General features: G+C 37.5%; 1 protein-coding gene across 3 annotated transcripts in view; it reads left to right on the top strand.

Moving 5' to 3' along the window:
- Positions 1 to 13,785, top strand: part of cdc14ab (cell division cycle 14Ab) — a 42,895-nt gene extending 29,110 nt beyond the window's left edge. The window contains exons 9-16 of one of the 3 annotated variants that reach the window (XM_039682221.2): positions 157 to 387; positions 683 to 821; positions 1,471 to 1,624; positions 2,523 to 2,623; positions 3,561 to 3,608; positions 4,736 to 4,876; positions 6,334 to 6,706; positions 11,539 to 13,785. In XM_039682221.2, the coding sequence (XP_039538155.2) occupies positions 157 to 387; positions 683 to 821; positions 1,471 to 1,624; positions 2,523 to 2,623; positions 3,561 to 3,608; positions 4,736 to 4,876; positions 6,334 to 6,706; positions 11,539 to 11,568 (1,217 nt within the window). In that variant the 3' untranslated portion in view covers positions 11,569 to 13,785. Of the gene's footprint in view, positions 1 to 156; positions 388 to 682; positions 822 to 1,470; positions 1,625 to 2,522; positions 2,624 to 3,560; positions 3,609 to 4,735; positions 4,877 to 5,030; positions 5,568 to 6,333; positions 6,707 to 11,538 lie in introns of those variants that run through there. The other 2 variants (XM_039682224.2, XM_039682225.2) reach the window with 2 other exon arrangements.
- Positions 13,786 to 13,888: the final 103 nt, after the last annotated feature.

Raw genomic sequence — 13,888 nt, 5'->3', positions numbered from 1 at the left:
ACAAAAACTTTTATTTTGGATGTGATTAATTACGATTAATCATTTGACAGCCCTAATATATTTATAAATATATCTCAATTATATTATTTTTTTTAAAATACATGTATAATACTAGAAATGACAAATGTATGGAGTTCCTCTTCTCTTGTGTGGCAGGTTATCCTCTGCATGCCCCCGAAGCTTATTTTCCATATTTCCGCAAGCACAACGTCACCACCATAGTGCGCCTCAACAAGAAGATCTACGAATCCAAGCGCTTCACAGATGCTGGTTTCGACCATTACGATCTGTTCTTCGTGGACGGAAGCACACCCAGTGACGTCATCACCCGCCGCTTCCTGCACATTTGCGAGAGCACAGATGGAGCGGTGGCCGTGCACTGCAAGGGTGAGACGCCACTTAAATCAAAGACATAGAAATATGGCCGCACAGCATCACCTCATTGACCTACTAGCAAGACAACCGTTGTCAATATGTTAATGATCTTTTTATCATTGAAATGCTGTGTTATTGATCCGACTCGATGAAGAAGGGTTTTTTCGGGTTTATGGTCTCACAAGAACTAAAAGGGAAATGAAATGTTAACAAGCATTAGCCAAATAATCAATATAGGGAAAAGTGGCAATGGAAGTGCATCAATAAGACCATTAAACACCTGTGACCTTTTTCCTACCAATCACAGCGGGTTTAGGCCGGACGGGGACTCTGATTGGCTGCTACCTAATGAAGCACTACCGTTTCACAGCTGCTGAAGCCATCGCTTGGATCCGCGTCTGCAGACCCGGCTCTGTTATTGGACCCCAGCAGCATTACCTAGAAGAGTAAGTACCCACAATGCACCACTTTTGGCCTCTTAACAACTTTTTTTCCCTTTTTTTTTTATTGTGCACTACGTTTACATAATGTCGATGAGTGCTCTAACTTTGGCTCAAAGGCGTGTATTTTCAACAGCGTAAGAGTGTATTTCGAGAGCGCACTCCTTTGCTAAGCAGATAAGGAAGGTCAGCAGATGTTCCAGATCTGGCTGAATCATCCAACTCTGGCTTGGGAAAAGGCGTGCTCGTGGAGTTTGATTTGGCTTTGGTCTATCAATGAGGCCTTTCGTGCGTTGTAAAATCAGACCATGGTTCGGTTGTCATGTCTGAGTTAAAACAGAGCACTGGCCATGTGTAGGTCAGTTAAACGTAATCTCTCTAATGTTTTGTTGGGCTTGGACAATGCTGTGGTCCGCTGTGTGAGAGAATGCCCTCCGCTGGATAGACGAACGTTATCTTCAGGCATATTTTCCACCTTAGAACACTATGAGACGTTTGAGATTCCCCTTCCTGTGTGCTGCACACATAGTATCCGTTATCGGGCTTTGGAATTGAGTAAACGGTTCGATCTGAGACCAGATTTCTTTTCATATGGCTGAATTATTTGTGCAACACAAGACATTGAATGGGAACTGTTGTCTTTGTACCTGTACAGGAAGCAGGCGAGTCTCTGGGCTCATGGAGACATTCACCGGTCCAAGCAGCGGCAGTATGAGGACAGATCCGTGCCTCACCTTATCTCTAGTATTGACAACCTCTCCATCAGCACCTCCATCTTTAAATCCCACAGCTTGGACCGTATGGAGGAGGTGAGGCTTAATGGGACTTTAAACAAAAAATCTATTTAAATTAGGGATGCACAATATATACACAATATATTAGTTTACCACATCGGTTGATATAGAACTTTTAATTCTTCTTTTTACATTTAGATGCTAAATATACAGAATGAAAGCAGTAAAGAAAGTGTTCTAATGCCTAAATTCACTTGTAGAATTTCAAATTATTTTAGTTTTTAGTGTTTTTATTTATTTATTTAGATTTAGAATTATTTTACATTTTATATTTGTGCTTACATTTGTTCAAGTAAATTTGAATGACTTTTAAATCGAATTGCTTAAAAAAATGCACAAATATATAATCTTTATAGTATAATCTTATTTTCTTTATAGTATTAAATTTTATATATATATATATATATTATATATATAAAATATAATACTATAAAGAAAATAAGATTATAAATAATTAGTATATAAAAATAATTAGTAAATAAATAGTAGTTTAAGTCAGTATAAAAAAAAGTATATTCCTGCGGAAGATGCTATGTTTTGCAAGGTCCCCACCTTTATAGTGTAATTAATTTAGACACAAATAATCCAGAATATGAATATCAGCTATTTAATGATTAACAGCCGTAACATGAAAATATTTATTTAAAATATATTACTATTTCTAGAGTATAATGTTAGAGAGGGTCGTAACTACTATATACATTGATGAAAAAATTTACAAATATAATGTAAAAAAGAAAATATTTATTGCCTTTATTTCTTTATTTTACTACTTAAAATGGTTATTTAAATATTTTCTTTATATATAAGTGCATATGTGTAGTATAAATCAGATTTTAGACCTTTAACTTAAGTCAAGCATCACATCTTTGGAATTATGTCAGCTGTTTCGATGTTCTCTAACTCTCGACAGAATGATTACACTGAGAACGATCTCGGTATGACACAAGGAGACAAACTGCGTGCCTTAAAGGGTCGACGGCAGCCGAGGTCTGCAACTGCTGGAGCCATAAGGTAAGATGCCATTGCTTTGGTTTTTGAAGGAAAAAAAAATATTCTTTAGTTGGTTGAGCTATAAGACAACCTGCAATCGGGCCACATGTGGCAACACAGAGTATAACTCATTTTGATTCAAATTGCGTTTTTGTGATGCAGTAGTCTATTTTGGTCCTGAATCTCAACCTAGAGATAAAAAGCAAAGCTGGTCTAAGGCTAATATTACATCTTCTATTCAGATGTCCATATAATGAGCCACATTACATAAATGACACTCGTTCCTTCCCGTTCATGAAGTCTTTTATCACAACTCTTTCAACTTCCATTAGCTTTTAGCTCAGTGAAGAGATAAATGACGCCAGGCCATAGTTAGTGTTCCAGTCCACTCTAAAATGCAAGACCGAGCTAAAAGAACACAGATTGGTAAGAGCACTGATGTATCGGGCACAGAGCTAGTTGGCATAGTAACATGGCATTTCTGTTGTCTTGGAGAGATGTTTTCTCTGTACCTTTGGATTGGCTGACCATTGAGAAACATTCTGCTTTCCGCTTTTACATCCTTTAGTCCTAAGTTTGAACTTAGGAGGGGAGGAAGGCAATTTTTACTGGGAATATATATATATATATATATATATATATACGTTTTCAACTTCTATCCAAATATTACCTCAGAAACATTTCTGTATATAAATAATTTTTAAAAAGGCAGTTTGATTGGATTTGTAATACTAGAAATTGACGATTGTTGAGTGCATTGCATTGTGGGATATAGTATTTCACACAGTGTGCTCTGCTTGTGTACTGCACAGTTTAGCAAATGTAGATGTTTTGGGCATTGAATATCATTTTGTTTCACTTGAGACTCAATTTTTACATACAGCTATATGTAACAGTTTGTTACATAACCAAGCAGTGTGTACTTGACCCCAGTGTCATCTCAATATTCTTCCAACAGACTCGAGGACATGAAGATGCACACCAAGTCTCCATCTCAGCCTCTCGGGTAACTTTTCATTCCAAACTTTTATTTTGTTTTCTTTAAAGGTCATAAGGTAGGTAATTTACATATAAAAGTCTTTTGGTCTGATCTTTGGATAAATACATTTAAAAAAAAAAAATACAATTCTGAAACTATAAAATATGGCCCCCTCTGAAATGCTTTGCATAAGCTGTGGGCTCAGTACACTAGCTATTTTAAGTTTACAAAAATAGCCCAAGGAATAAACGCAGCCGACTTACGATTGGCGTTCTACCTACTTCACCCTTTAAAAGACTAATTATACCCTGGCGAATCGTAATTTCCAACCCCTCCTTGCGCACAACGCTAACAAAGCAGGATCTTGAAGTACCGCTCGATAAGGATAGGACTCTTCATCCTCGTGTGCTTGATGTCGTCAATAATTTGAACAGGCCCCGTTTTAGGACGTTTAACCCAGATGTAAATTAAACACCCCTTCGTTAGCAAATGCGCAGTCCTTAATTAATTTCCCATGAAGAGCGGCGAGTTGAAGAGGCCTCTTGGACATAACTGGCCCTCCTACACTTCCTGTCTCAGCTCCTTCTCACAAGAATGAAGGATGAGCTTGTGGCAAATTTGTTTGTTTTTGTATTTAGCTGATACACACCAAGATGGAGAGAGGGAAAGAGCTGAGAGCCAAGTTTCATTTTTACTATTATGGGACAGATTCAAATATAGAGATAAAGAACACTGAAGGATGAAGACCAGAACAAAAAGTGTAAAACGGCTTTTTTTTTTTTTTTTGGATCCTCGCTAGTAACTTCCTCCCTGCCTCTTTTTCCTGATTTATTTTTCCTCAAACAAAGCCTCTTTAAAACAACACTCTCATTCCCTTAAGTGATGCCTCTGATAAAAGTTTCTTCTAAACTGTTGATTTCCTGGCAGAAGTTTTTGGCAAGAGCATAACATGTACTTATAAATAGTCAGTATGGCATTTTTCATGACACTGGAGTGGATTTTGGAGATTAAATGATTCCCAGTAGCAGCCCAGACTACTGTATCTTTTTTATTTAGTGCTCTTTTATATAATTGCAGACCTGCTTTTGCTTTTTTTACTTCAAATCCACTCTGAAAACTCTTGTTTTCAAATTTTGTGTTTGTTTGTTTTATAGCCGCATGAAACCCACAGCCACTGTCCAGGGTTCCATCTCCCCCCTAAAATCCTCCAAAGTCCCACCATCCTCCTCCGTCTCCGTCTCAGCCTCTGCCAAGCGCATTGGTCGCTCTTCATCTTCATCAACCAACCTCAAGAGGTGAGCCTGCCCTCCCTTCGAATCAGCTTTCCTCCAATCTTCTCTACACTCTCCATATCTTTCTTCTGTCTGCTTATTCTCTCACTTGTCCACCAACTCTTTTGTGTAACTTCTTCTTCCTCTTTTCTTTCTCCCCTGCCTTCTTTCCTCCCAGCTCCCTGGTGGCCTTCTTTCCTCTCTGTGACTACCCTATGCTCTGAAACGGAGAGCCGTAAACGCAAGGAATCAAGTTGGTTGCGCCGTGCTGTTGGTGCACTGGTTTCAAGCGACTCGTTCCCTGCCGTTTATGTAATCAAATAGCCAGAGCCATATCACCTACCTACTACAGTTACACTCTCTCCAAACTTGCACTTGTCGAGTCATGTTGATGTATTTTTGGACCAAGTGCACACCCACTACTTTCTAGTACTGTTCAGACCATCTTGAAAAGCGCTTTCTAACACTCTCCAGGCTAGGGCTGGGCGATATTTTATAGATGTATAATAAAAAATATGGGAACATTCACTGAAATTTGACTATTCTGCAGTGATGTTACAGGGTTAGTTCACCCAAAAATGAAAATTCTGTCAGTATTTACTCACCCTCATGTTGTTCCAAACCTCTATGTGTTTATTTGTTCTGCTGAACACAAAGGAAGATATTTGGAAGAATGTTTTAATCAAACAGATCTCATTCCCCATTGACTACCATAGTATGTTTCCTACTATGGTAGTCAATGGGGAATGAGATCTGTTTGATTAAAACATTTAATCAAACATTAAAACATTCATTTTTGGGTGAACTAACCCTTTAATAAAACGTTTGTTTAATGTTATTTGTTCTTTATTAATATTTTCAATGCAAGCGAAAACATTAATAGCAGGGTTTTTTTTACCTTATGACCCCCCCAAAAAAGTTTTTGGGATAAAAAGTTTTTTGGATTGGATAAATATATTTTAAATGTTACTTATTACTTGTTTGGTCACTTAACAAAGAGAAAACCTTTTAAAGTCACTGAAAAGATTTTTGTTAGCTGTGAATTTATAAAGAGAATTTTGAATAAAATTCTTCATTATTGACTTAAAGGATGCAGTTTAATAATTTTTCCTTATTACACTTAAGCATTTAAAACGTGCCGATATTCATTTTCACTTAAAATTAAAATTATAATTCTGCGAACATTGAGAGATGACACAAACATATGATTGAATCAAAATTTTGATTTACATAAGTGGCAGAAACAGCATTACATTTGGCAAGTTAAATTTAAGTTTAAAGAGACTTTTCCGTAGTCAATTTTGAGTACGTTGCCCAGCCCTATTCCAGGTTGAGAGTAAATACAATCTACATGCAATTCCTCATCCTTCTGTCAGAAGATTTTCCATGATCTCCGTGTCCTGCAGTGTAGATATGGGCATGAGTGTGTCCTCCCTGTCCTCCACCCTTCATGTCTGTTTCCCCTCCATCCCATCCTCCAGCACCAGGTTAGCCAGCTCTTTGGGCAACCTGTACGAACCAAATGGCGAAGCAAACGGCTCTGGGAAACCACCTTCCCCTTCCTCGTTCACTTCCCACCCCGTCCGCACGGGCTACAGCAGCCCGATCGCCCCACACAATTACCACTACGAGGTCAACAACAACAACAATCAGTATAACACCACCAGCACCCCGAACACCAACGGGGTGAGCCCGAGCAGCGGGGCAAAAAGTGTGACCTACAACCTCAACCACAACGGCTTGAGCGGACCTTCCACCAATGGAAGGCTGGGGGCCAGTGAACAGGGGCACCACAGAAGCCCCGCGACAGGGCTGAGCGGGCTCTCTGCACGCTACCTCAGCCGGTCCATTCCCGTAAGTGATCTCTCCTCCCATCAGCCCTCCCAAGATACACACCCAGCAGCAGCATTTCATACAATTTACCATGGTAACCGTTGGTTTCTGCTAAGATGCCATAGTTAAGTAGTTCACAAATAACTCTTTTCTTTCATCAAATCTACAGTGAATGGTGCCTAATATATTTATGCTTATACTGTTGATAAATTCTATTTGGAATTCAATGTGGTCACTAAAATCTTTAATTTAAGTTTGCCTGTGTAATACGTTAATAAAACCGTATTTAAGGTAATATTTGATTTATATAAATTTTAATTATATACATTTCCTTTACACACGCACACACACACACAGTAGTCAACAAGTGTATAACTTTGATGAAAGGTTTTGATTCACTTATATTATATATTGTGTAATATAATGATGTAAAATGAGTTGTAAAGAAAAATAATTCACAAAATATTTCACACTTTTTCACAAAATATTTACAGAAAAATCTGAAAATTAACAAACTTGTTTAAATTAAAATTCGAAACATTTTCAATTAATAAAATTGGTATGTAATTTTAATATTTAGAAGTGTATTATAATATTTTTCGGCCGATTTTTGGCATTTTTTTAACATAATCGGCATCGGCCAAAATCCAAGTATATCAAGCCGATTATTAGGCAGGCGCATCTGTGGGCAGCCTAGTGTTGTCGTGGAGCACGTTTTTGACTCACGCTGCCGTTAGAGTCATTTTCCAGCCGAGTGAGCAGCAGACCTAAATATGAATGCATTCATGAACGAATACGTTCAACACTGACCGTTGTTTAGTAGCTGGATTAAACAGGGTTAAAATGCTGGGCAAACAGTGTAAAGTGTGACTGTATTTCACTGTAGACTAAAAGGGCCAACAGCGGGATGCCTTTGTCTGAAGAACAACAGACGGTGCGTTGTGGTGCATTTTAAAGTTTTTGTAAAATATAATTTTCCCATCTGGTGGTTGTTTTTGTCGTTCAACAGCAATTTACTAGTGAAATACGTTATTGTTAGAAGTTATTGTTTGAAGTAAATAAAATATAATAAATCTTATATATAAAAAAAAATTAAATAATTTAAAGTTTTTTTTCTCCTTTTTTGTGATAATTAGGTTATGTCCATTTGTCTTTGTCCGTCAACAAACAAAACAAACCAAAAATGCATGTTTCAGGACATTTTTATAAATGTTTTTGTTGAGAAAGTTTGTCTATGTTAAGTAATTATCATTTCTTTTACATTTTATCTTTCAAAGAGAGGTTAAAAACCAAGCAAATATCGGCCAAAATAAATCGGCAGCATTAATCGGCCATCGGCCGACCCGGATTTCAAAAGATCGGCATCGGCCTGAATAAAACCATATCGGTCGACTTCTAATTTTTTTAAATTATGTTCACAAGACATATGGAAATTATGTTTGACGAGTGCGACTAGACAAAGTAATGACTTCGTATTACATTTCTAATTGTGGAGGCTTATTGTTTCACAACTGTAACAAAGCTATTTTGGTGGAAACTATGGTTGCCATGGTACTTTTACTCTGATCTAACACAACACATCAGTTTAAATATTAACATGTTTTCTCTAAGTCTAACAGATGCTTTTAAACGCTTCCCTGAGCATGTTGCATGTCATCTGTTTTACTGAAAATGCTTTTCACTCATGTTACATCTCACTCTGTGTGCGTCTGTCTCTAGTGTGTTCTAGAAAGCGCTTACTTGGATGATCTAATATTCACTTAATTACTATTGTCAAGTGAGCTTTAATCGAGTGGTCGGGATGAGACTAATTTTTTTATTTTGAGCTAATCCGTCGCCCTTCAATTTCTGTGAGTGCATCCCACGCTGATGAAAATTAATACTAAAATAAACAAATATTAAAAATACAGAGCAGGGGATATAATGGAGGCTTTAAAACATAGCTAATATGTGTACTTTTTACATGTATGGTGGAAGGCTGACCGCTCTGGTCTGGTTTAGCACTAACATGGCTGCTAACAAGTACTAATGGCACCTCAATGCTGCTGTTTGATGCAATGGGAGTGGTGTACGTTGAAAATATATTCAGTAATTGTTTGAAATTATCAAACAAATGTTCCCCCCGCTTCAAGTAGTTCTTAAACTTTTACGGTGTGATTCATACTTTGAACTGGTTTCAGAAACTAGATGATTTTCTTTTTGGTTCAAAGGTTGCGTTTGTTCATTTATGTTTATGTTTTATTGGAGCAATGAATGCCGAACACTAGGTCTAGGTTTATAAGAAACACTTGACCACTGCAAAGAAAATAGATTTGTCTGTGGTATTGCGTGACCTGAGGGCTCTGACTGGACTGAAAGGTCATGAGCCTGATTTTATTGGTCTGTTGTTCTTGGACCTTCTCCAGAACTCTTGGAAGCGGTCCTGCTTCAGGGAGTTCGGTAGTTCCCCTACAATTTCCTGTTTAGTGCTTTTGTTCACCATTGTGAATCAGGGTCTTTTATGCTTAAGCCACTGTACGTTTTATCATGTGATTTCACAACTTTCCAGGCAGAATTTCTCCCTGATTACCCCGTTTATGTGATTGACGATTGGCTCATTTCACCGTTCTAGATCTCAGTGCGCCGTCTTTGTTCAGAAACCCACAACGCCTACACAAGTGACTCAAAGTTTTTCTGCAGTGATAATGAATATCACATTCTGTCTCCCACTGACAGCAGCACTGCGCTCCGTTAAACATTCTTCCTCAAAGGGCGATCAACTGACAACGTTTTTTTGACGCCAGGTGCTTACAGCGAATATAATTACCGCCAAGATGTCATCCGTTTTCTTGCCGCTTAAAATGCCTGGTTCAGGTTGCCGTGCATTAGTATAAAGTTGTCTCATTTCTCATCATTATCATGTTATCAGATGCTATTCTCATTAAAAATGAACGACTTTGCTTGGTTTTTCAGCAACAGGGCCAAACAAATCTTTTTCTGGATTTTCTATTGAATGATTTTGAAAATGGTACAATTGTGTAGATTGATCTATATTCTTATAGGTAGCTGAATATCTGAATCAAAGTAGTTCAATAATTTAAATGATATTTAATAAGTGGACATTATTCGTGTAGAATATTCGTAGAACTGAATGACTGACATTCTAATTCGTTGGAAAACTCTGGGTCTTCCTGCGGAATTCTGTGAGCACATAAGTTAAAGGGGTCATGAACTGGCTTTTTAAATTTGATTATATTGTTGTCTGAGGTCAACTTATGACATTTGCACATCAAAATGAATAAGTAATAGGCTATTTTCTACCCTAGTTTTGAGTCTAGCTGAAAAACGCTTGGTTTTTATGGGCGTCTCGCTCTGAAGACTTGGAAGTAAACGCCCACTGCTGTGAGTGGATAACAGTTTTGCATATAATGAGTTTCAAGTCACTCGTCGGTGTATGTGGGGGAAATTGTTCTGAAAACGTCCAATGTTGTAAAACGGCAACCGGAATGATTCGTCCATACATGTTCGACCTAGAGTCCGTGTTGCACAATTCCTGTCAGATTAAATATAGTCGTCAAAGCACCGTTCTTTACTCTTAATCGGTTTGCAAATCCAGTCTTGTTCACAAAACAATCCTCAGTGAAATGAAGCGAACAAACGGACGATGATTTACCTCATCCGCTGGAACGTCATTAAAAATAAAGTTTATCCATGCAGTCCAATTGGAATCCAGAGGAAGCTTTTGCAGCGACTGTCTTCTTTCACAACCAGGCGCTGCACAATATTTTGTGCTCGGTAGCTCGATCCGGGTTGTCATCACGAGGTAGGCATCTATGTTATTTAGCTATGCGTGTAATGCACGAATCGGTGGGCGGGGCTAAGCCGGCCGCGTTGATCTTCTTCTGCGGGGGTGGTGTTTTATCCTCTTTGACGTCATAGTTCCCCACTTTGAAAAACGTGTCGTTTGCTGAGCCTGGTGTCAATAAAAGCTTTTATTGGACTAACAAGGACGTTTTCAGTTCTGAAACTTACAGGATATTCTTATAATATGATGACCTCTTAGATGTCAAAAGCTCAAGGAAAATTTGATTTTTCAGTTCATCACCCCTTTAAGTACACGTTAAGTAGCCATATGTTCAACATTTAAGATTTGAAATGAATGCGATTTTTCTGGAAAGTGGTGTTCTGACAAGCTGTTTTAAACTTTGAATGATTTTTCAGGATGTTTACAGTCAAGTTCAGATTCGCACATTCGCCACGATGTCCCAATCAGATGTTCAAACTATTTTAAGCAGCCATATTTACGCTCGTACAACTGGTATTACGGATGTTTCTAATTCGTTGGAAACCTGTGGTATTCTGTGGGCACAAATTTGCCAAGATATTCTTATAACAAGTTCAAAAGCGTTGAGTAGCCATATTTCCAACTTTTACGATTTTGAATGAATGCGAATCTACTGGTTTTAGAACGTTGATGAAACGTTAGAACACGGACGACACTAAATAGAACACAACACAATGCTTTCTGTTGCTTCACAATTGTCTGTTGAACGCTTTGCCCCCCCTTTCGTTTATCCCTCCCCCATCCCCCTTGCAGCAATTAAGAACAATTAGCATTCTGTCGTGCATGTTGTACAATTGTGTCTTCTAACCTTCAGTTTCCCCCCTCGCACATTTAATGCAAATTCATTTCCTGTCTAAGCTTTGACTTTTTATTCTCATCTCACCCTCATTTACATCAGCGAGGGCTGTGATGGTAATGTCTCAGGTTAGCTTTTTAGACTACTATTTAACTACCCTCTGCCATGTAATTTTCTGTAATTATGTTTAGTTTTTAAATCATTTAATCTTCTGTTTTTTCCCCTCTTTTACAGTCCCTTCAGTCTGAGTATGTTCAGTACTAAAGCCGCCACTTTCCGCTAACCCCCGTCCCGCTCTGCTCGCCTGGTTCCGACCCATGACGCCTTCACTGTGACCACCAATTCGATGGCTTCTTGTCGCAAAGGGGAACGAGGCCGAACGGAGATGCTTTTGAAACCGAACGGCTCATGGTAATGATATGTCCTGCTATGACAGACTGATCTGGAATCTGCTGCATGCTGTTAAAAAAACACGAACTTGCCTTGGCCATCCTTTCAAACCATCTCTTCTTTTTTAATTATTATTATTATTTTTTTTTTAGATACTCTCCTTGTATGAATATACATAATTGTACTGAAAAATATTTTTAGATGAAGAATTTTGTACTTTTTTTTGGTCCTGTTTTATCTATGATTCTTATGCTCAGCGACAAGTTTCTTTGGATATATTTGTGTCTTTGGATTAGGGAATTTGTTCTGACGTAAATATCACGTTTTTGTCTCCTGAGTGTACTTACTGAGTAACATATCAAGTGCGAGGGCTATATTTGAAAGGTGCAAAATGGTTCGCCAGCCACGTGTCGTCTTCAAAGGGATTTTTGGCCAGCGAAAGGGATAAAGAGTGTGTGTTTTCTTTATTTGGGGTCTAAGGTTGGCTTGTCTCCAAGCAACGGCGGACGGCTAATGAGACAACAACCAATTTGCAAGCAAACTTATTTTTCTTTGGAAAATGAAGGGCTTTGTTTGTTCAGTATGAGAAACAGGATGGACTCCTTGTCTTTTTTTTCCCCATTGTGACATCATAATGTGTGTTATTATTATCAAACTAATTGAGATCTGAGCTCTCACTGTTTTCAAGGGCTGTTGAAAACACAAGCACCGACACTTCATCTTTCACCAGCACCTCTGAAGTATAATAATATCTCAGTATATACGAGTGAGTTACGAGTTTCTGGCTGCTGGTTTTAACATGCACCATTTTTGCATGAAGTAGCGCAAACCGCTTAAAATATATATTATTAACGATAATAACGAATACTCACTCGCAAGTTGCAACTTTCTATTATAATAGAGGAGCTTATGGGCGATGATATGTATAACAAAAACCTTTATGTTATTGCACATAATGAATGTACAAACTAATCCAGAAATGTATCCATCAAGGGTTGTGTCTATTAATTCAGTTATTTTAGGATGTTTACAATCAAGTGCAAATTATTTATCGTACAGTGTTCTTATAGGTTTACCAGCAGGGTTTAAGCTAAAACCTTTTGATTATTTACACAAAAATGATAATACGGTCATCTCATGACGTTCCAAACTTGACTTTATTTCTTCCGTGAAACACAAAATATGATTTTTTTTGCTCAATGCACAGAGCTCTTTTCAAGGACTAGGACAAAATTATGACAAAACACCATAAAAGTGGTAATTATGAAGTCATACGATCGCTTTGTGTCATTATAATAAATTATAAGCCTTCTCTTCTGCCGAAACGGTCAAATCTCATTCAGTTCAAGAGTTCCTCGTGAAAACGTGTTGCTCCAGATTTTATGGAAATTAGATAAAACGTTTACAATCATGATGTCAGATCTAATGTGACAGTTAGTGAATGACATTTAAGAGCTTCAGTAAAGAGGCAGCTTTTCTACAAATTATGATTATTTTGGTTTGTAAACATGCTTTCTGTAAACTTTGGTATCGTATTTCTTCTGACTACTTTTTATGGTGTACTTTTAGACCTCAAAATGCCCACATTTTCATTTAACGGAAAAGAGCGGCTTGAACATTCTGCCGAATATCATCTTTTTTGTTCCACAGAGGAAAGTAAATAGTACAGGTTGATGATAAATGATAACAATTTTAATTTGGTGTTAAACTAAACCCATATGTTTCTATTTGAACAAATACTTCAGTACAAGCTTATGCAATTATAACTTGATTGACTGTTGTGTATATGTATCTTTTAGCCCTCTACATTCCAGATGGTGTTATGTGTATATACTTTTGGGAGAATCTTTTTTGATTGAAGTATTCTACCTCTTTGACATATACATGATATAACTACTCTTGCTTATGAAAAAAAGTATATATATATATTTTTGGAGCAGTGTGTAAAGAAAATTTAACAATGTTAGAGCAGTGTTTGCTATTCACGAACATACTAAATGGACATTAAAATACAATTTAGTGGGTTGTACATTATTCTTTTACAATGTAAACACGACTTCGAAGACCAAAATAAAACATTAATTTTGCTTTCTTTGTTCATGGAAAAACTTGATTTACCTCAAGTGCAGATCCCTAATTTTAGTGTTAACGTTGGTAAGTAAACAGGTCTACTGTACAGATTGTGTTATTTTAT

This window comes from Pimephales promelas, chromosome 2 (assembly GCF_988280905.1).
Source record: "Pimephales promelas chromosome 2, fPimPro1.hap1.1, whole genome shotgun sequence".
Lineage (NCBI taxonomy): Eukaryota > Metazoa > Chordata > Actinopteri > Cypriniformes > Leuciscidae > Pimephales > Pimephales promelas.
This window is presented reverse-complemented; position numbering and strand designations above follow the sequence as displayed.